General features: G+C 36.7%; 1 protein-coding gene across 1 annotated transcript; it reads right to left on the reverse strand.

Annotated features, from left to right (window-relative positions):
• Window positions 1-14,052: 14,052 nt before the first annotated feature.
• On the reverse strand, window positions 14,053-24,525 carry LOC139125310 (tyrosine kinase receptor Cad96Ca-like). The gene is made up of 15 exons (XM_070691408.1): window positions 24,508-24,525; window positions 23,585-23,815; window positions 20,820-20,939; window positions 20,592-20,610; window positions 20,381-20,464; window positions 19,568-19,638; window positions 18,947-18,981; window positions 18,323-18,482; window positions 17,587-17,688; window positions 17,065-17,213; window positions 16,824-16,946; window positions 16,590-16,701; window positions 16,108-16,204; window positions 15,700-15,803; window positions 14,053-15,245 (listed from the first exon to the last, which is right to left on the reverse strand). The coding sequence occupies exons 1-15, from the start codon at window positions 24,515-24,517 to the stop codon at window positions 15,241-15,243; spliced, it is 1,422 nt and encodes a 473-aa protein (XP_070547509.1). The 5' UTR covers window positions 24,518-24,525; the 3' UTR covers window positions 14,053-15,240.
• Window positions 24,526-24,549: the final 24 nt, after the last annotated feature.

Consider the following 24,549-nt stretch of genomic DNA (forward strand, 5'->3'; position numbering starts at 1 on the left):
GGTTGCTTAAACCCGGAAATGAGTCATGATAAAAAAACAACTGTGCCGCTATGACCGGCAAGGACAAATGACCCAACGTTGTAAAAGCTAAGGCTAATATATTTACAAGAGATTGCAAAGCTTTTATAAAGTAACATTTTGACCAACGATAGGATATATATGGGGACAAATATGTTGCGGTACATTCCTAGCTATTTGCTTATCTGACAAGGAAAGCCATCAAAAGTAGTTAATGTTGACACAGTAACAACTTGTTTCGCCCGGTCTCCATCTCATCCATACTGAACCACTGGCTTAATGTTTACATCCAAAAACCACTAATTGCTTAGAATAAAAATCAAATAACGCGTTGCAATCTATGATCGTAGATTAATACAATTAATTATTCATGATCTTGGCGACCGAGGTTGACTGATTGGTCAATGCTACTATGGACATTACCCGCAATGTTCAATTCCTTCTTCCTTTCTACAGCTGGAGTACTACTGGGATGTGTTTGCCCGTAACCTTTCTCGCCAGATTCCTTCATGAACATATGATGATGCATTGATTACGTCATATTATGATGAGAACGTATACATATCAAGACAGGTTTTAGATTTTCTAGATATATAACAACGTACAGATTATCCAGATTTAAAACTGAGTTGTTTTGACGGAGCGGTAAATATATCGTCACCTGATGTACAAATTAACAAACATTTATCAGTATACTGTGCATATTGTAACAGCAATCTGGTACATATGTGTGAATTGAACGTAGTACCGATAGTTTTCCTTTTTGTCTGCCCTGAAAGGAACTTAAATAGCCACCAGTCATACGAAAGTAACAATAAACTTAGTTCAAGTGAAAAATAAACCGCAAGGAAACTCATTTAAACCACGCGTACTGTAAAATTCAAGAAATAACTCAAGCAGTCAGCCAAAACTGATACGAAGAGGGAACTTACCTATACTACCATAACGGAGAAATTTGAATATATATCCAGAAAGAAGATCGGTACTCCGAGAAACTTTTTTTGATATAACGATATTAATTAAGTGTTAATGGTAGTCAGTCACGCGTACCGCAACTGAAAATTTACAGCAAGCGGAAATGTAGTACAGGGTAAGTGATTTATAATTCGTACCGTAAAGCAATTCAACCCAAGATTACTTTTCAACTAAATTTGCATGTAACGCTTGCTACCGTCTGAGCTTATTTAGTGGTTCAAACTACAGTAAGCTTGCTTGTTCGTTTTCTAATCCGAATGACTTGTAGTGTAAAGATCTATCGTAAGGAGGGCTGCATTAACCTATATTGAGATAATCCCGTGATAAATTTTCTTGAGTAAGTATAAATTTTATTGTATGCCTTTAATTGCGTGTACATGCGAGAATCGTTAAGGCAAGTGTAATCACGGAGACGTGTGTTTTATGCTAATCTAATCTATTATGAGCACATGTGAATGACGTCTTAAACTGAAAAGGGGTTGGACATGGCGTCATAGATCTTTACGCCAGTATGAATACGTGAATACGTGCTAACCTTCAATGTTTTGTTTACACCCTCCTTCTGAAAATGCAGCCATTTTGCGGTGTCGCTATAAATTTGCTATAAGCATGCTGAACTCCGACGACGTTTATCAACAGCAAACATGTCTGTAGATAGGAAATAAAATTTGCATTCAAAGGTCGTGACTTATAAACTTATAAGCTCTGTTGACCTCTTTCAACAGCAAACATATCTGCCGAGAGAAAACAAAAAGTTGTACGTTATTAGCATTCAAAGATCGTACCTAATAAATGAAATAAGCAATGTATGGCATCTTGCCCACTTTGCAGACTTTGTAGAGCAAGGAGGTCATTTACTTTGGCGCCATCTGAATGTATGGTAAAGGGAAACGTACACAGTAACTAAGTGGCATTTGAGTTTGGGCAACTACAGTGGTATACGATTGTAGAAGAGAAAAATGTATGTATGTATGTAAATGTATGTATGTATGTATGTATGTATGTATGTATGTATGTATGTATGTATGTATGTATGTATGTATGTATGTATGTATGTATGTATGTATGTATGTATGTATGTATGTATGTATGTATGTATGTATGTATGTATGTATGTATGTATGTATGTATGCATGTGTGTATGTGTGTATGTGTGTATGTGTGTATGTGTGTTTGTATGTATGTATGTATGTATGTATGTGTGTGTATGTATGTATGTATGTATGTATGTATGTATGTATGTATGTATGTATGTATGTATGTATGTATGTATGTATGTATGTATGTATGTATGTCTGTATGTAGGTACATACACACACAGGAACGAGCACGCATGCATGCATGTTAAAATGCGACAGAGAAAGACAGAGAGAGACAGAAACAGAAAGAGAGGCAGAGCACAACTTTACTACACCAAAACTACTTTCACAGCACGTCATACAGCTGAGATTTAACATTTAAATGTGTTTTGCTGTTATCGTGACGGCCATTTTTAATATTTCAACATTACTAAGGGTGCCAGAGTAGTAATATGACATCTTTATTCAGTATGTTTGAAGATACACAAACCTTAACAGCCATTGTTGGGCCGAAATTTTCGGGTTCTGCCAAACATGAGGTTTTCGTAACAGCATAACTCGGCAGTATGAAATCGATGTTGTTATTTGCATCCAGTTCATGGGCAGTGCACTTAGGTACAAGTCATATAAACGAACACATTGAAAGTTGGTTTGTTTACGACTGACATCTGTCAACGTTCACGGTAGGCCCCTACGGTGCAGTGTTTTAATGTCATCAGTAATGCGGCTGGAGATTACGGTCTAGGCCGACAGTGCATCAAGATAGAACCGTTATTCGACAAGTGTCCTGGACGTATTACGACGCATACTCACTTCACATTTTCCCTAAGCCGCTCACAAATTACTTTCTATGAAGGTAAATTTGGCGTATTTGACATCTAAGGATCCTAAGGGCATGTGTAATTTTTGGAATCTAATATTGCCGCATGGCAGCCATTTTGTTACGATTTTTTCATGTACAGGGCCATAACTCAGGCACATCCTAACTGATTTTATACAAAGTTGGTACAAGGACATTGACCTGTATCATACATATGCACTTCAGTTTGTTTCACGAAATAATCAAAAACAGCTGCAAGTCGGCCATTTTGTTACAATTTTTTCATGTACAGAGCCATAACTCAGGCACGTCTCAACCGATTTCATTAAAAGTTTGCACAAAGACATTGACCTATGTCATGCATATGAACGTCAATTTGTTTCACGACATAATCCAATTGCAATATGGTCGCATTGCGGACATTTTGTTACAATTTTTCATGTCCATAGCCATAACTCACGCAGGTCTAAACAAATTTCATTCAAGTTGGTACTAGGAAATTGACCTATATCATACATATGCACGTCAATTTGTTTCACGATGTGATCCAATATGGCCGCATGGCGGCCATTTTGTTACAATTTTTTCATGTCCTTAGCCATAACTCAGGCAGGTCTGAACCAATTGTACTGCATCAAACTTTACCGGTGATAATCTGTCAGTGTTAGCATAGGATGCAAAAATGTTGGCAGCATCTTTTTGATTTAGTACTTATTGATTGATTTTAATGACTTTTGTACTAGTATGGCGGCTTACATTGGTTTCATGTTTTCACCACCATGGAACTCATTTTTGACCATTAAGCCCCATCTGTATCGCAGTATTTTTCATCACAGACCTAATTAATGAAGAGGACTTTTTCCTCTCAGAGGACTTGTAATTAAAGTACAAGTGGGGACTGTGTCATTGTCAATGACTTGTTTTTAGTTGTACTTGGACAAAAAAGTTACGACAGAATAAAAGAAGTTGAAGAAAGCTGCAAGCTAGCAATAACAATATGGGCCAAAGCCCCAGTGGGCTTGGGTCCCTAAAAAAGTAAGTTGAGTCCATAGGGGCCCAAGCCTCCTGTAGGCTTGAGCCCCTGAAACCAGTTTAGGCCACAGTGTTTCATTGTCATGACCGTCATAATGTTTTTGTATATGTACATTTTGACACTCTTGCAATTTTTTACGAAGTCAACGAGAGATGGTGCTAGTACGGGTACCGATAAGTAGAGTCGCAGGATGAAAGACTAGCTTGTAAAATTCTCATGGAATTCAAGTAAGTCCGACAGAGTTTTCAAAACATGTTTTCCCAACTAGATGATTTACACACCCACTACTGCTGTATTGTAAGTTATTACAGCTGACAAAATACGACCTCGGGACAAATATATTACTCGTGCTTATCTTGATAGTAGCTTCCTTGCAAACGCAAACCTTACTCCAAGAGAGTCCAGGAAATACAATTCAATGTGTGGTTCTGATTGTATAGCGAAACCACATTTTCCCGCCGACACTAACGACACTAAGCTTTTATGATACTAACAAACACGCCGAAAGTTGTGGAAAGAAGAAAATTCTGAAGGGAAAAAATGAACGAAGACGTAAAATGTTGAAACTTATACAAAATGCGGGAAACATCATTGAATTCAGGTCGTCACTTTTGCTTTTGCTACAAACGATAGGACATGACTGCTATCTATTCGCACTAGCGTCCTCGAATACCTTCAGCCCATGCAGTCATGGATGGTAGATAACCTTTGTCATGACAAACTAACATTCCAACTGATTACTCTACACATGACCTCCCAGTCCATTTGCATAGGTTGAATTATGATAGCGACGCCATAGCAAAAATATCTAAAGACTGTAAACATTCATTTCCAGAGCAGTAATCTCAGCATCTGTACGCAAATGTTTACATATGACTTACATATAACTGATTACCGTAGCTGGTGAAAGCGAAGGGGTCATCAGTTCATTTTTTTACGGCGATGGAGTCTAGTTCTATCATTAATAGTAAATACAAACAAGATTAATCACTTGTGTGAATTACCGATAGATACCAAAGGACTCTTAGACCAGATTATACAAAATGTGTTTTTAGGTAGGTGAAAACACGAATTGGTAAGACAATCAAGGGAGTATTAGGCAAAGAAAGTGCATTATAAAAATCCAGAGCCACTATCTATAACGATAATCATTCGGGCTTGAATCCATGAAGTTTGTCAAGCTTATTCTATTTAGTGTTCACGCTCCTTTTTATGTTTTTAAGCTTAACCATTACTCAGATCAGAATTCTGAGAGCTATCGCCTGAACGACTCATTGTGAAAGCGTACTGGCTAACGTCACATCAAGCGAACACGAAATACAGTATGATAGACATTTTGATCTAGATGCTAAAAAGATTATTGTGTTACAATGACTCTGTCTCCCTCATATATTTAAAATTACGAGAGTGGTGAAAACCTTGCCACCCAATGTAAAATGTAGACCGCGACAACACAAAAACTTAACAGCTGGAAGTAATTTAAATTCATCAAAAAATGTAGGCAAAGTTTATAATTCTTATGAATATATTTCTAACATATTTCGATGATTCGATGACAAGCTTAAATTCCAGAGTAAATATTCCATGGTCCACCGAAGGCTCTTATGAACTAAATTATGTTAGGAACGCGGAAATCAGCTAAAATGTTTCAAGATTGTCAACAAGAAGTCAGAGAGTTGTAATGTATTAATCTTAAGCAAACATTTACGAATGGTAAATCAGATATAGCCTGTAAAAGTAAAGAGAGGTCGTTCTCATAATTTCTCCTTTGGGTACAGTAACTGAGTCTTTGCATTTTGTTCCTCCGTAGTGCCAGATGTTATATTAAGCTAAATTTCAGAATATACTAGACACTTTCAAGATTAAATACAAGAGTGACTAACGGGAAGCTCAGGCACGTTTACTCAGAATTTAACGGCCTGTAGCCCACGTGAAAGCATTGAACTCATGCCATGAGGGCACAGATGGCTGTCGACAGGCTACTTATGAACTTCTATAGAGTCATTGTGTTTACTTTTCGTTGCGACGAAATCTAAATATGTTTCCCATGATTTGTCAGGAGTTGCGTGACTCTGTGAGTAAAGGTAAAGATGCCGACGACACAGAAACATTAAGGTGACAAAGAAGGTTGACGAGGCTTTAATTTCTTGCCGTTTGTGGGAAATCCTAGCGACACGATCACATCTGTTACTTCGTAACCCATCATACGGAAACAAATACATCTTAACTTTGCCCTCAATTAAATATTTTTATTGATCTCCGTACCAAACAGAAATATAACAACGGTTAAAGGTTAATGTACGCCATTGAATAGAGTCATAAAATGCCAAATTCATGCGTTTACAAATATTTTACTGATCTGTTTCAATATTCGCTTGAACATGCTGTCTTCTACGGTGCGCGCGCAAACGTCCATGACAATATGAGAAAAAAGGCAGTCGATAGCCTTCACTATATGCTGCAATCAGTTCCAAAATGCTTTCCTTTCAAATCGGTTTGCGGTTATTTGACACGGGTCTCTACATCTTTTGCACGTTATATCAAATGCCGATAATGAAGATAGGTAAAGAATCATCGATTATAGAATGAAATTTAACGGGATATTTGATTAGATTGGTATATTACATGAGAAATAAGGGTTGGGGTTTTAAAACTTTCTTTGTCAGGATTTCTGCGATATGACGTACAGGAATTGAAAAATAGCACACAAAAATCCAAACTCGGACACAATAACTTTTTGAAGATGGCGTGACCTTTTATCCCAAAAATTTCATTTTTTCATTACAATTAGTGTCTAATGAGTAATTCGAAGTCAATACGAGCAATCGATGATTTATCTCTGTTTTTTTTCTATCACCATTCAGTCGTAATGATGCTTCTATTTAGTGATTCGATTATTAGTCATGAAATTCAATAAGTGGTACGCATACTCTTCCACGTAACAATGTATATTAAGACGTTGAGAAAAATAGCTGTAACGGTGCGTTTGCATGTATCTTTCCCCTCTTTAGACATGATTTATCATGAGAAAAGTATCCATAATGTCCCATCTCCGATTATAGATGTGAGGATTTCATCTTCATTACCTAATTCACTGCAAACATCAGAGCAGCTTTTACTGTTACAAACGGAAATATATACCATTGATATTTATTGTAGTTATAACATCAATATTTCCATTTTATTGACTTTTTTGATAAATCAGCTAATATGTAATCAAAATCTAGGATTGGGTTGACACACTCAAACTCCGGGCACAGAGGGCGCTGATCAGTTAATCTAATGTCGCGTTGAATTGCACACGGATACTTATCGATGGGAAATAGGTCTACCCTTTATCCGGCGGAGTGTTTGTGTAAACGCAAAAATGAAATGTTTCACGCCAATAAGACAGCGATTTAGAGTTGTTCTGTGACCTGCTCCAAAGCATCCGTTAGATTTTCTAAATAAATATCAAAATGCAAATTACGTAAAATGTCGAGTCACTGTGGCACGGTAAAGGTAGGCTGATCTACTTCATCGCTGACCATTGTATACATATGTTATTTTCTGTTGTTCAGTAACGCTGTTGAGTGTTTTGAGCCGATTACTTGGTAACGACTCGTTCACTTGTTTTGTCTGTTTGTTTGTTTAATGAGCATGTAATAGCAACAATGCTTCGTTAAATAGCTGGAACAATGGTTTATTATAAAAACGATCGGCGGACGCCAAGAGTGAGTCATACTTTTTAAGTATCAATATGTTGTTGTTATTCTTATCTTATATGTTCATGTCGATAGTTTTGCATGTTTACTTGCACGTACCTATCCCTCATTAATACGTTACTTATTATGAGGAAAACTGCCATGCTGTCCCATCTCCTATTAAAATAGGAAGTATATTATACCACCACTGATTAGTTCACTAATGCAAACCTCAATACAAATTTTATTGTTACAAGCTGAAATACATAGCTCGGACACTTTTTTCACGCTTTTGTGTATTTTTATGCATTTTTCCCGAAATATTCTGATCAATTAGTATAACACTTCAGTCCCTTGAATTTTGCTGATACAATCGAAATCCGGCAAACACTATGCTTACACCGAACTATGGTAAAGAGGGCGCTACTCACAATTATCTTGATTTAACTTCAGGATTAACTTCCCTGCGAATGCTGATCGATAGCTTATCTTATATTGATGCAGACCTTACTTAGGGTGGAAATAACAAGTACAGTAATCAATTCTAAAAAAAACATTAAATAATTAAAGGTAGCCTGACCTACGTCATCGCTGGCCATTGTATACATATGTTATTTTCTGTTGTTTAGTAACGCTGTTGAGTGTTTCGAGCCGAGTACTTGGTAACGACTCGTTCACCTCTTGATTTGTTTGTTTATTTGTTTGTTGTCTGTTTAATTAGCATGGAATTGCAACGATGTTTTGTTTCATTACTGGAGCGACTGTTAATCATGAAAACCATTCGGTGAACGCCCAGAGTGACTCATGCTCTATCAAGTATTAATTTGTTGTTATTTTCACACGTCATTTATTATGATTAAAAGGGCAATGCTGCACCGTCTCCTATTCTTACAAATACAGGAAGTATTACATCACTACTGCATACGTCACTGCATACTCACTGTTTGCAAATTTTATTTTTACAAGCTGAAATATATACCTGGGATATTTCAAATATTTAAAATATATGTTCTAGTGCGAAAATATATCTTTATTCATATATTCACACATTCATTATTTTACAAGGTAAAGGGCACAAAATTAAAGCGTTTTTTTGAATGCCCGCCAAGCACTCCTCACTGGGCAATCGCAAGCAGACTGCTATACTTGGAACGCGTTCATTGCGTGCGCTATGCGCACAGAACGAAATTTCAACCCGCGCAGCGCAATGCACGTGGTAAATTGTAGGTCAGCAGCATAATTTCTCTAAAATTCACTGGTTTTGAATTGACCACTATTAACTTCGTGAAGTACTGAATATTTAGAAGTATATTTTTTGTTACAAATTTAAAATAATCTCTCCTTTTCCCCCTGCGTCACGTAAAGGTGTTTGAGGTCAAAGATCAAATAAAGTCCGATAACACCTAACGTTATTGTACTCCGCGTCCTCTGATACACAAACTTGCTGTACGACGAAAGTACATAGGTTACAGACGCAGCCGTATAATAATATGCCAACAAGTTGCGTAACTTCAATCACTTGGAGTTTTAATTAACATTGTGTAAAATCAAAATCCGACACAGACAACGCTTACACTGAACTCTGGTATAGAGGGCGCTGATCACAATTATGGTGAGTTCACCTCAGGTTTAATTTTCTCGTGAATGTTGATCGATAGCTTATCTAACCTTTAGCCTGAATACATTAGTAACGCAACGAAAAAGTAATAACACGAAGGTTTAGGAAAATGCGAGAATATATCAAGCAGCACTTCCAACTACTGTTAGTTAGCTTGATTCCTCAATGTCTATAAGGAAGTACATACTTTTGAAACTTTAAATAACAAAATGTAAGAACGGGAGAAAAGGGTGCGTGAAGAACAGCCAGGTGCCAAAAAGTGTTGCTAATCGCACCCCGTAACCGTGTACGTCGACAGGGATTAGTTTCTCTTGAACCATTTCATATATTCACCATTGCCACGCTGAAGAGAGTGGCGCCTGCCACGTCATTAAATGGTGATAAAAGCAACAAGTAATTTCATTTTCCATTTTAATCATATCACCGAAAGAAGTAAACGCTCGTCGTGGAGAAGATAAATATGACAATAAATGACTGCACGCAGGTGAGCGTAACTGGTGTCACTAGCGCTGAGTAATTCGTTTCTTTGGTAAACACAGTTTGCACGCGGTGACCAATGATTCTGGTTTTGATTTCGAAAGAGAACGGTTTAACGTTTCCTCGAAAGTCTTAAACTTTCGCTCAAGCATTCTGCATGGTGAAAACTACCTTTAAAAGAACAATTTTGATTTTTTATCGACGAGGAAGTCCAGCTCTACATTTAGGTGTTGATAGTTGTGACGTCTTCTAAAGGGAAACACATTGCAGAGAGCTATATATCTTCGCTAATTAGTAATTGCTATAACGTTATCATCTGTTCTCTTCTCGGCACAAATGCTTATCACAAAACAAGTGCCCGGCGATATTCTTTCCGCGTTCCATTCATGTTACTCACAAGATCGCGAATTCTTTGTATGTTTATCTGTACACACACCTGCTTTGACAGTGTTAACCTTCAAGTACTGTGCCTCTGCCATGTAAACAGCAACGATGGCACGCGGAAATGATTAAGGAAAAAAATACACATCGCGTGATATTAAGTTGATTAGCGACATTCAAACAATCAACCGTGTCCTACTTCCGTATACGTAGACCAAGCTCTAAGGGGTTAACTGAGATTTTGACGGTGCGTTAAGAAGAGCAATATCCAGTGACAACGTATTAAACATATTCGGAGTCAACAACAAAAAACATTAAATACATGAAACGACTACTAGGCAGAAGGATCGGAAATTAGAGACAATGCTTTTGTTTTCGCACAGTGAGCGTTCAAAGTATCAACCTGACATCAGGTTCGATATCATATCCCGAAAAAAAAACATACCGCCAAGAGTAAGGTACCAAAAGATCGATTTCTATTTTGGGATACACCCGCTAAACATTTCATCTACTTTTTCGTGTAAAACTTAGAATGCACATTATAAGTTTATCAACGGAGACATTCATATGCAGTCTACAAGACATTTTCATAAAGAAAGAAGAGTACACTCTTGAAAATGAAACGTTGCATATTCGAATTCTCTCGATCTAACTGTGGGGGCGCTGTTCATATAGTCGCTTACATAAAATTTATAAATTTATTAGGTTAATATAGAACATAGTTTGGCTATCTTGAAATGACTAAGTACAGTAATAAAACACACAAGTACTGCCATCAGTTTGTCACTTCCACTCATTCATACTTATCATTGTCTCTTATGTCCTGTGGTGTTTTCTCTCAAACTTTTCTTTGGTCTCTTTGATAAACTTGTTACACTTCTCCGTTCTTATTGATAATGATCCCTTCATGTCAACTTCAAACTTAATGCATTATCTGCATCGTTTCGAGGATAACATCAAGCTATAAATACCAATCCATCAACTCTTTCGTGGAAGCAAACGTGATCATTTAAAGATGCAACTCTCCAGTTTTTTCCTCAGATACATTGAAATGCGGTCTATAAGATAATTTTCATAGAGAAAAGAAGAGTAGACTCATAAAAGTAAAACATTTTATATTTATTCACTCTAAGGTCGAGAGGCGCTGTTTATACATGTGCTTACATCAAATTCATGAATTTCCTCGGTCATATCTATCTTGAAATTGACTATAGAACAAAATATGTTGCCATGAACCTGTCACTATTACTTATTCATATTCATTCTGCATTTATACTTGATAAATCATGTTAATCTTTAGAACTTGATCGATCAATAGTGTCTTGATAACCTAATCGAGCCTTTCTCTCGGTCAGAACATGTGCTTTGGTAATTCATAATAGATCTATTAAATTTTTGAAATTTGTGAGATCAAAAAAACGACGTCCTCGCAGTTTGCTTTTAAATCTTCGTTTTAAAAATTAAAAAATACAGATGTAAAAACCATAACTTCTCGGGTCCTGGTAGTAATGTCAGCAAAGTTTTTTAACTCATTTACAAGCAAACAAAGAAAATGAAATAACCAAATAGATCAAAATGATCAAAATATTCACATTTTTATTCTAAGCATGCTAATTCAACTGCAATCATAAAATGCATTCTAATTTTAATTTCAGAACCGTGTATTTTTAACTCGACCTCAGCAAGATAAATACATCAGAAAAACAGTTCATCATCATCAATAAAACTGAAATTGTTTGATCACATTTCATAAAAGAGTTGTCCATGTGAGATTTACTGTCCATTACCTAAATCACCGACACTTAACAAAATTGCGAAGAACAAAACCTTTATCTACGCCGATATTTTACATGCCTCAGTAAACATGTGAATAGCACGGTAATTTATTACGTTATAACCAACTGTTATAACAAAGTCAACATCAATGTAGGCATTCCGTATGGGAGAGGCACTTTGAAGTGTTACAGAGGGCTTTTGAATCCCATGGTATCAATATGTACCACAGGCCATTCAACTCCATGCGGCATTACTCATCCATGCTCAAGACAGAGCGGAAAAACTATAAAAGTGTTGTGTTATTTATCGTGTTATGTGTGAAGTCTTTAACAAGGGCTACATCGGAGAAACTGCTTGACAACTAGGAACGAGACTAACGAACACCAGAGTCGAGAAACCTCTGCAATTTATGAACACTGGCAGAAGACAGGGCATTCAATCCTGACAATGTCAAGATCATCTCATATGAAGATCATTGCATCAAACGCAAAGAGAAAGAGGCCATTGAAATCAAAGCACAGCGACCTGCTTTCAATAGGGATGAGGGAATGGAATTCCAGCAGTTTACAACGCCCCTCCTGCGGTCAGTAGACCGGTTAGGTCATCGTACTATTCACAATTTACACAACAGCTGACGAAGGCCGATAGATTCAGTTAAAATATTCTACCGAACGCAAATCGCTCTGACTTACAGGAATTACGGCAACAGAATATAATTCCAGAGCAAGGAAACGATGTTTTTAGTTGTTTTTTTATATTGTCATTTTATGAGCTTCCTCTTTTACAGTGCACATTTCATGAAGTCTATAGTACATCGGCCGGGTACTAACATTTTTTCGTCAATCTTGTGCTTTGATCTCTATTATACTCTCTTATATCTCTAACTGCATGTCTCCACATGATGACAAGTCTTGCACTGGAACTCATGTAACCCTTGAAATGAATAATCATAATAATCTCTCTCTCTCTCTCTCTCTCTCTCTCTCTCTCTCTCTCTCTCTCTCTCTCTCTCTCTCTCTCTCTTATCAATCATCAGTTTCTTTCAAAACACAACAATTCAGTGTTTGATATCTGCAATACCCTACTAGTTTACTATTATACCACACGGCAGGAACTGGTTCATCGTATGTGTAATATTTTCCTCGTTTCTTTAGAACGCGTCAAATATTGTGACCTTTGACATTGTGTGTAGCTAGATTAAAATAAACGATTTATCATTAAACCTAATCTGGCATGTTCGCGAAATGAAACCTAGAAGCGTTTAGTCTCTGCAAGTTTTACTTCGTCTTTCTCCATGGTAACGTTTTCCTAATATGTAGTTTAAAGCGGCATGTATACATTTCATTGAAATGTTTTGGTTTCTAAGTGTTCACCTACTTCAAAATCAGCTCAACGAAATATGCATGAGTTTTGTAAACAACACCGATGAAAATAGTAGACATGACACAAACACATCCGCATTTCCACACGAGATACCTTAACTGATAAGTCATAATTAAAATACACACACCTTGATACTGTACCCTAGCTCTGCGGCGGCAATGTAATGACTAGTGTTTTTAAAAGAAACGATATTCCATGTTTTTGTGATGAAGCTAAATGGCAGATGGCTGTTACAGGAAAATTGGTATTCTTCACTGCCTACAAACATCACTCAAAAAGGCAATTGCCACCGCCATCAACACCGAAAAAAATGTCATCGAAAAGACCTGTGCTTTCCTTTTGAAATTTACATCAACTGTCTGATAAATTTTCAAAGGTCATGATGTCACACACACTGGCAGCTAAGGCTGAGTAAGTTGTAAATGGTACATTGTTTGTGCTGTCTCCGTACACATACGTATTAAGGCTTTAACTTGACCGTGCGAGAAAAAAAAATTCAAACGCAGAAATGACAGGAAGAAGTATGTACCACCTAGAAGTGAGAGTCGATAAAACCGACATCTCTACGTGGCATTCGTCATGTAGTATCGCATCGTTATTAACGAAATGAGCTCCCTGATTTCACGATATGTACAATGACAGTTTTGCGGTGGTGGTAAACAAAGGTGCCGTACTAAAAGACATTCATTCAAATAATTTGTTACCGAACCTTTACTCAAGTATTTAAATTCAATCGCAAAAAACCTCGAGATCTCTACGTGTCACAGTATGGAGTTACATCCTTTGAAAGATACTATATAACAAGAGAGTCATTTTTCAGGAATTTATTGATGTAGAATTATTTCACGAAATTTCTAAAGAGTAAATCTAATTTGTAAAATCAGTAATTTACAATTCAAAAGTCTAGAAGTTCACATGTAGGTGCGACTTATGTTCAATTTTAATTAAAAACAGTCATTTAATATAAAAGAGTAAAATGTGCCTTAAAGTCAGACCATGTTACATCTTACAGAAATTCATTCAACTGGCCAACTATCCAGGAAAGGCACGACCAACACTTAAAAAATCTAGTTCAAAAATGTGTCAACAACAAAGTTCCTGTGTACTTGTCTGACCTTCTCACAACAAATTCAACAATGCACCAGTATAACACCAGAAGTAAATATCATGTTTCTAAAGCCCACAGTCGCTCATTCAAATATAATCCGTCCATCATTGCCAATACTATAAGTTAAACTACTTTACTGTGCCTGTTTATGTTTTCTGACCTATTTTTGACCGATATGCATGTAAACTTCCTCTTTGTTTTAATTGAATAAACGGTGCTCACCAACTTTTTATGCTTATCCTTTTGATGTATAGTTTTATAACTGTTTAACTACTGGTCTCTTATCGAGTTATTCATTTTTATTCTGTATATTTCCGTGTATTTTATTCAATGCATGAAAATCCATTAATGGATGCATTGACTTTAAGTAAAAATATTACAAATTACAAAATGACCATCAACGTATTGTATGCGCATTTTTTTGTGAAACGCATCGCGCTAACAAATGCAGTTGTTTGTAAAGAAAAATATTGTTCCAATTAACAACTTTTCAATGTAAAAACTCAATCGCTTATATTATCTCTGTCAAAGTAAAATGTTTAATGTAATGTGTGGAAAATCTAAGTCAGTTGTTTGTTTCAATATTACATTATTTCGAAAACTAATTATCGGTGTTTATTATTATGGGCATAACCTTCACTACATTCTTCAAGTTTAAAGATGTCAATCGTGTCATATGTTAAGCAGAATGCTATACAGCGCTAGAATGACTGAGATGTTTAAAATAATCAATTTAGCAGATTTGTAATTACATAACGTTTCTATCTCTCTCGAAAAAATGGCTCAATTATACAAGCTAAATTATTATACTTGTTACCAAGTCCTTCTGTTGTGTGTACAAACAAAGACAAGCTCAAAATCAGACTGTCTCAATTTATGAATAGGCTCTCTACACTGATGTTTAGAGAGAAAGAGTGAGGAAAAGACATATAGACATACAGGCAGGCAGAGAGGGAGAAAGATAAAGGCAGACAGAGACATAAATAATTGTTAAGTGAAAGTCAAAATCACATATTTTCTCTATCACATGTGTATATTTAGATATGTATTTAGTCACCGCAAAAGAACGTAATCAAAAGCTACGATGTCTTAAAGTGCAAACGCATACGAACACCACAGCCAATCAATATAATGATATTTTGTGATAGAGTCACTTTGTGATAGAGTCACTATAAGGACAATTTGATAATGGAATGCAAGACTCTTTTAAACAAGGTTAATTCCACAACAACGTCTCACGGACTTAAATAAATAATTTGTCCCTCTATTCTACATATGAGAGCAAATGAAAGAAAATAAAATAATGCCGACAGCAGCAATAGTTTTCATTGCATTTACTGATATTTACCTGAGGTTGAATCGCTGAGTAACATTTCGAAGTATTGTACCATGTCGTCGAATGTTGGTCGATTTGAAGGGTCCCTTTGCCAACACATTTCCATGATTGAATATCTGTCGATAAATTATAATAATAACAGACAGAGGTAAAGTATTAATCAATAATTATTAAATATTGCGATTTGACCGGGTGTCATTGGTAATATCAATCAATTACGTGTGTCGGCATTGGGTTTTTTGCAATGAGATTGCCCTGCACGTCTTTTAATTATCTGTGTTCCCTAAGAGGTATGGTGTGTTTTAGCATTCAATGATATGTCACTGTAATACAAGGAAAATATTAAAAACAGATCAGTGTTCTTGCATGAAGATCAAACACATCCTAAAAATGAATACATATTATATTTATAATACATACACATCATTGGAGCACCTCTCTGGTATAGGCAGTCTGTGTCCCGCTCTCAATTTGGACAAAACGTCTGTAATGTTCATGCTTCGATAAGGGGTGACACCTAGAATAATAATAATAGTTAAATTAGTTCAGCGATATTTCATATTCCAGATATTTGAAGATCGGTAAAATTGTTAGAGAGAGATAAATATAATGATAAATTATTTTACAGATAGGTAGTTAGCTAGCTAGCTAGCTAAATAGATAGATAGATAGATAGATAGATAGATAGATAGATAGATAGATAGATAGATAGATAGATAGATAGATAGATAGATAGATAGACAGATAGATAGATAGACAGATAGATAGATAGACAGACAGACAGACAGACAGACAGACAGACAGACAGACAGACAGACAGACAGACAGACAGACAAACAGAGAGAGAGACAGAGAGAGAGAGAGAGAGAGAGAGAGAGAGAGAGAGAGAGAGAAATTCGTACCAAAGCTGAATATTTCCCAGAGCAATACTCCGTAAGACCACACATCTGTCTCCGATGAGTAAACACAGTTTTCGATTGATTCCAAGGCCATCCATCGAATTGGTAAACGGCGCTGTAGGAAACAGATATTGTCAATTGTTTGTATATTCATGATAAATCACTAGTTCAATACGAAAAATTGAGCTTCTGCAAATTTCTAACAGTATTTATTAAGTGCTTTTACCGATACACTACCTTGACTATCTTCTCATAAGTGACTTGATCCATGACGGCAGTCGAGAATCCAAGTTCTGATATTTTGCAAGTCCGTTGTCCATCAAGCATTACGACGCGAGCGGCTAGATGTCTGTGGACGCACTTTGGATATCAATAAAACAGATATGAATGATAATACAAATCCAAAGAGAGGACCTGAGAATTCATGTTGCAATTTTTTGTTTTTCCCTCGTCGATAGTCGTTAAAAAAATATTCTACCTGTATTTCTTCCAAAAACTTCATTCCGTTTGCGCAGTCCAGGGAGAATAGCAAAAGCGCCTTCATTTCTGTTTCTTCTTTGTTCAGGTTTTGGAGATAAGTCTTCAAATTTCCATGATAACAGGGTTCTAGAACCAAACGCAGTGGATCTGAAAAAATAATATTACAACTGTCCATTGTTAATACGTTGATTTTTAGAGATGTCGTCTTGATGTTCTCCCTCACCTCAATATAAATCCATAACACCTCTGTAGACATATGTTAAACATAACTATTTTTGCCCTTGTTGTCTGTCTTACAACAGTCAGCGTACTTGTTAAGCAGACACACTATTTGAAATATTAAGTTTCATATATGACCTTTGTTTTCAAAAAAAACCTTTTTTTTTAATTCTCATTGAAATAGATCAAAATGGAGAATAGCAACTTCGATAATTGCAATTGTGGATCAAATGAACATTGATTGTTGCCACGGAAACTGTTTACGAATGGGTTACAAAATATGTCAAACACGCTAATTTACCGAACGTTGTGAATTCGTGAAGGCATGAAAGGATGTTAGGATTTCTCGGCAGAGTTCTCATGAATTCCACTTCTTTCCAAAGGGCTCGCTTTCCTTCCGTGTCTATAGTATAAGTTGAAAATAAAAACAGATGAAAGGACATAATCGAACGTGTACCCGGGAATCGTCAATGTTACAGAACGCATGAATATTAGTTTTGCTTCTGAGAATATTATGATATTTTAATATGCAAAATATCGTTATTACATGCCACGTATATCGACGTCGCGTGTTCCACAGGATTCAAAGGTAACATGTTGATGACGCAGCGGGCCTCAAACTCATCATTTGACTGAAAATGAACAACTTCGGGATTTAAAAATTATATAATTACATGTTTTACAAGGAAATACTGTTTTAACAAAATTATGCAAAAAATATTGATAACCGTATAACGGTGACTTAGCCTAAATATATCAACGCGTCATCTGATGACAGAAATCGTTGTCTTTTTCGACAAAATTTCTGCAACAAGGACACAAATCATAAGATTGTCATTTTTATATAAGCCAAAAAATTGGAATGACATTAATATAAGAGAGGCATGTAATAAGAATATTAATTATTCCCCAAACATGGAACTATGTACCCTCGAGGCAGGAGACCATACGCCCCCCCCCCCCTACGTCTGGCAAACATTCACCTCCTCTCGGGCCAATAGTCCGATGTTTAGCTTTTATAAAATATTGGGAAATACCATCTAATTTCTTAAGGGTCTTCACAGTTACTGCCAAGGCTCTCTGCGACGACAGCGGGAGCTCTGCTGTCACAAGTTTCGTAAATATTCCATCGATGATTGTTTCACCTAATTTCAGGTTATTTGAGAAATGTGGTATTTGCCCATCATCCGCAGAAGGCTGTTGGGATGAAACATAGATTAACAACAAGATGTTGAATTCATTAAGAAGGATTTTGTAACAAGGAAGTGGTTGCATACTACGCTTTAATTTTGATGTTAAATATCGTGAGGATAGAAAGTGTCAGTTATCAGACTTATGGTAAAAGGCGATTAAGTTTAAGCATGTTCGTAAAGTTATCTATTGACTCTAGACTGCACATTTTTTATTATTTTACATACTATCGTATTCATCATTATAGATGATGATTATTTTGCATGTTTACTGATCGTTATGAATTTTCATTGATTTTAAATTGGATATAAATGAATGAATGGATGGATGGATGGGTAGATGAAGAATGAATGAATGAATGAATGAATGAATGAATGAATGAATATCACGTTGATAGGAACCGTACGAGTTAGAAATCGATAAAAATAAAACGAGAAAGAAATAATTAATAGATACAATATTTCTGTCACCTTGTACACCGTTGTATTGTCTTCATCACATACTTCTGTAAATAATAAGGAAGAAAAAATGAGTTATAAATTCTTGAAAGAAAATGTGTCTTTGGCGCCAACCTAAGCCTCAATATTGTCATGTGCAAAAAAGTCAGGCTTTAAAATGGTTTTGGAAGAGATTTTAAATTTTTGAACCACTCTTTTTTGGGAGTGGAGATTTAGCCGACTGGTTCTGTCTCTGGCCTCTCAGCTAGGCGACTGATGCCGTATGTTGTGGGTTCGAATCCGATTGAAAACTATCCGTATTTTCTATCCTGGGTTGGTAACACTGCTGGTGGACAGAATTGTCCCCGAGGTTATCGTTCGCCCAGTTAAAGCGATGAAATTCGTTTCTTCGCTTCGATGTAGTGTGTATGTGCGATGTATGATAGGGAGCATGCGTGCGTGAGTGCTTCACGAACTCTACAACGTGTTGAGCGGTCTCAGTCAGAAAAATGTAACAACTTAGCCGGCTATTGAACCACTCTTTTTTGGGAGTGGAGATTTAGCCGACTGGTTCTGTCTCTGGCCTCTCAGCTAGGCGACTGATGCCGTATGTTGTGGGTTCGAATCCGATTGAAAACTATCCGTATTACATACCTGGATTTCTGTTTCTGAAAACTAGTCCCATGTATTCTGTTTCTGTTTGGTGGATATCAGCATATGCACCTCTGCCAAGAGATTAGACATTTATAAAATTTACACTATATGTGTTATAGCTGTCTTGTATTGTCTCCTTGTCATTGACTGCGAACTTTTTTAATATCACAAATATTGGTTTATCAAGTATTTGCCGCACGAACTTTCAGCATGTTTTCGATCGGATTCGAACTCACAACGTACGGCACAGTCAAAACCGCTCGGCTAAATCCCCCCCCCCCTCAAAATACAGCTCACGAAGCATTCGCACCCATATACTCGCTATCACACATTGCACACAAGCACATTGCAAACAGAATGAAAAACATAGTTATTTTGTGGATCCGGGTATTCAAGTTGTCGCCACACGATATTTATAAACACGCCGGAATATCAATAGTCTGGCCTTGCGAAGATTCTACATCAATAGCATTCTGATTTTTTTATTCTTTGCGTAGACTATAAAAACATAAGGCATCACGCAAAATAAGAAATATTTATACTTAACTCATTATCAACGTCATTATCTGAGAAGGAAAGTACAAGATAGAACAGATATCAGTATAAAAACGCACAGGATGGAAGGATATGGATAAATTTGTCTTTCCAATAGAGTGAGATGGAAAAAAAATGAACACTGTGCCATGAAATAACTATCATATTTGAAAAAAGTAATTTCCGCGCTTTTATGTCAACTATGGACACAAATATGCATATTCTTTTCTTGTTACACGGCTTTATCTGCAACAATAACTCGATCCTTGCGAATAAAACTTAATCTTACCAAACTTATCCTTTGGTAATTCTAAATCCATGTAGTCGTGCCGGTCGCTATCAGTACGGTTAGCGTAAATCTGTCTGAAAGGGATGAATGAAAATAAGTTACGTTCGACTTGCAAGGTTGCTTGCTTTGTTACTAATACCAATCAAATGCTCATGAAATCAAATACAAACTGAGAATAGCAATGAGACATTAATACATTACCCCCGACTTTCTTCTTTTCCTACAGGGAAGAACACAAACCATGGCTATGTTAACCAATGAATACTAGTGAATTACAGGCGAATTGGCGTACACTTTTGATGAGCGATTCACATAAGCACTCTGTTAAGACAACCAGGACAATAGATGGCCGATAGCAGAAATCATGTCACTTGAGTCATACGTTACTAATTTCGATTAAAAATCATTATATATTTTCATGACATTTACCTTTTGACTTCTTGTTCCGCATGTACAGGAAAATTCCTGAGAAAAGCAGCACTAGCAAAACAGCTAACGTAACAGCTACGCCTATAATTGCTTCCGTCTTCGATTTGGATTCGGTATGAACTGCATGGGAAATATGATACAGCTAGTTAGGCAATCGTTAATCCATTGACATTCAGTAAAATATGAGATATTGATAAAGATACAATATTCGAGTACAAAAAAGCGAAAACGAAATTTTAAATTTGACGATCAAGCATTAAAACTTGTGTCTGCCACGGCCTACGTTAGGCAAATAAAAACTAAATTGTACTGTTTCGATAACATGGTTCTCAAAATTAGGGTAAGTAGGTCGGTAATATTTTTTTTTCAAAATATTTGTATTTTTAAATACCCAGTTTTTAGAGTTTAAAACCCTGCAGCTGTTAACAGTTTCATCATCGATTGGATTACTGGTTGATGAGTAAGCCTATTTGAATGCAACTGGCTGAATCATAATTCTTTGACAACAAATTTTACTATTAAAGCACAGTCCAGTTTCAGACCTGCTTGTCTTCGTTGGTGCAAAATGCCGGTCGCCCATTATCAGAAATTGAAATGCATCAACAGTTTTCTTGCCTCTCGTAATGCGTCACCATTCGCTGTGGCTAAGAACAAAAGTGAATTTACTTCACGTTGAAATTGGCATGGACCTTTGGACCGCCCACGATAACTACCTTCTCTATCTATTTTCGGCCGAAATCAACTCGATTCCGCTCAATGCCCGGCCGAATAACTCGATAGCTCATAGCCTGCACAAATATCTGCTCTCGTGACGTCCGAAACCGTTGATTTACCAGGGATAAACGGTCAATGGTCCAGCAGATAAATATATGTCTCATGTTTTACATATAGAAAAACCTTGGTGGCTTTCATCAAGAATATAATTTGTTCGAAAGTCCGTTTCCGATTTACAGCAGGGAAAAACTGTCTTTCCTTGCAATGATCGCATTTGCGAAATTTACGTAACAGTACAGTACAAGTAATCTGGCTCCCTGTCCCCTTCTATGAAAAGGGTCAGGTATGCGCCTCCATTCCATCCATGGCTATGATTTGACGACACAAAAGAATATGTTGGTTAGCTAAGGGGAGCACCTGTGTCCGCTGCGTCCGCTGCAGTAATATATGTTGTTTCAGACTTCAAAAACAAACCAAAAACAAAGTAGATTTTGTCATTCGGATGAAGTACGCTCTTTCACAACTAAATTCACCTCATACGCTATTTTACATACTGAAACAGCTGAAACAGCTTGGTTGTTTGAAGGTTTGTGTAATGTTCATGGTGACTGCTCTCCCTGCCTTGCTGCCGAAATACTTTCAAGGGCGCAGTCATTTCGAACATTCCAACCTGACATCCCGCGCCACGCGCGTCCTCCATTCTGCTCAAAATCTGGGCAAAATGGCTGGCGCATACCTGACCCTTTTCGTTAGCACAGCGCAGTCAGCGGTAGAAAGGGGGCAGGGAACCAGACTACAATAAAGGTAGTGCGTATCGCTGGCCGCCATATTATTTGTAACGTTGGTGAATCGATGAATGACGTCATAAGTTTCAATTTGCTGGTCCCCGCGTCAGTGACAAGCATACAGAGGCATGTAATTGGAAACCGCCATATCTCGAATTACGAAATCTGATTGGTAGAACCATGGGTCGCTGTCATTAGCTGTTCAATTTTACTTGGAAGTAAAGCTAAAATTATACAATTCTATGATGCACACGTGGATAGAATTTAACCAAGGATTTAATAACAACACTCACAAGTTTTGGAATATTTGCAGCTACCAGACGAGACTAAAAACCATGCGACAAAATATGATGCACTATGTGTGGACATGCGCTATTAATAACTTAACAACTTCCGGGGGACCAAAAAAGCACATTTCAAAATAGCGGTTTGCCTGTATCTGCGTCTTACTATGTGCTGCTTATCTCGTTACGTGAGACGCAGTGATCAGCGAAAGGTTTCAAGCCAGTTCTCGCGTGGTTTTCTGTTTTTTTTCCCCTTCCGCATCTACGTAGCTTTAAAAAATCTAGGGTCGGCCAGTATAAAATAGGATAAGTCGGGTTATCGGAACAGCACCTTTTCGTTTTTTGTTTGGCCCTATACACCAATATCTAGGCCTGACTCAATATCCACACAGACATGTTTGAAGTGCGATGTGAGAGCATTGCGGGGTGGATAACTTTAACCAAGCTAGAGGGTCTCCAACTCGTTGACTGCGCGCTAACGGGTAGCTGTGCTACTGAGACTCCTTAGCTAGGCTATAATTATCCACGCTGTGCTACAATCTCTGTACGGAGATTGGGTCCGACTTAAACAACCTATCACAATATATTCAGTAAACAGTCCTGGTATAGTAGAAGCGGACAATATTTCTATAAATAGAATATTAGTACAAAGTCAGACGTTAACAATTAAAGTTTGATACATTTGCATATGACGACCGTGCTATGGTCATTTACAATCACTTTAACGAAAGATAAAGTAAGTTCAAATATAACATGTATATGGAACACGATTGGAACTAATTCGGGATAATTGGATATTCATATTTCTAAAATTTCTTAAAACAGGTGTCATGCAGCTGAATGTTGCAATATTGCAAATCGCTCTTAAAAACAAGCTAAGTGTGTAACTTAAAAAGAAGAGCAGATGAGATTAGTAGATTAAATCTACATTACTTCATCATCCAATAATCCCAAATTAGTTTCAATCGTGTTGATGACTCACATTCGTATTCTAATGGCTCACCACATTCCGTATAGTCATCATTGCAGAAGTATATTCTTAAAAGCGCAGAGCCATCAATCTTTAATGTAACACTTGTATCACAAGGTCCATTGATGGGATCGAATTTATGAGTTGTCCAATTTCCATCGCTTGTGTACTCGTCTATTTTTATGCAAGAGCCTGTTGGAGCTTCTATTAAAAGCTCTCCAGTATATTGGTTGAATTTGATATCTGTAAATGAAGGCATAAAATGATAAGTAATTTGATAGACAATATATACAGTTTCATATCGATGGCGCTATTTATAATTATAACAATTGTCATATATACACGTTAAATATTTTATTGTTAATGTTTTTTATCGATTCTGCCTTCTACATCAGTGGGAATCACGTAACAATGGTTAAAAAACAGTGCAACCACAAAATGACGGCATTAAAATAATAGACATGCGATATTCGGTTTTATTTGCGAAAACTTACAGATACATACATACTGAATGTATAGTTTTCACGACATTTGATTGGTTGGTTATTTTTTGTGCGTTACACAATTTGCATAAAGTGCATACGCCAGCTGACCTGAGGGATTTATGGATATGGATATGACTTCAGCATCCATAACAGACTTCCTAATGTACTAGCGGACTAATTATCGATGTATATCGAGCACAAAAATCGGCAATAACTGTTGAATTGGTGACAGATGTTCGAATGTGACGTCATTTTACCTTAAAGGAGAAACAAGGACATACAGGTAACGTTCTAGGTCATTACCATAATAATAAGTTCTCATGAAGGTTTACCTTTTCCTGTTGGTGGCCGTGCCACTTTAATATATTGTCATGCAGTGCAAAGGTTTGTTTTGTGTTCGTAATAATGGTAGTGCAGTTAGCAATCAAGGCATTGATAAATAACACTTACCCTCATCCATAACAGGTGTTTTAGCTATAGAGATGATTAACA

Source organism: Ptychodera flava (genome assembly GCF_041260155.1).
Source record: "Ptychodera flava strain L36383 chromosome 3 unlocalized genomic scaffold, AS_Pfla_20210202 Scaffold_25__1_contigs__length_14229661_pilon, whole genome shotgun sequence".
Taxonomy (NCBI): domain Eukaryota; kingdom Metazoa; phylum Hemichordata; class Enteropneusta; family Ptychoderidae; genus Ptychodera; species Ptychodera flava.

What these genes read in the sequence shown, in the direction of transcription:
- LOC139125310 (XM_070691408.1), bottom strand. An exon ending in TGAGCCATTAGAATACGAAT is followed by an intron (nt 20,940 to 23,584) that starts GTGAGTCATCAA and finishes TTTCCCATGCAG; the next exon opens with TTCATACCGAATCCAAATCG. An exon ending in ACAATACAACGGTGTACAAG is followed by an intron (nt 18,483 to 18,946) that starts GTGACAGAAATA and finishes TCATCCCAACAG; the next exon opens with CCTTCTGCGGATGATGGGCA.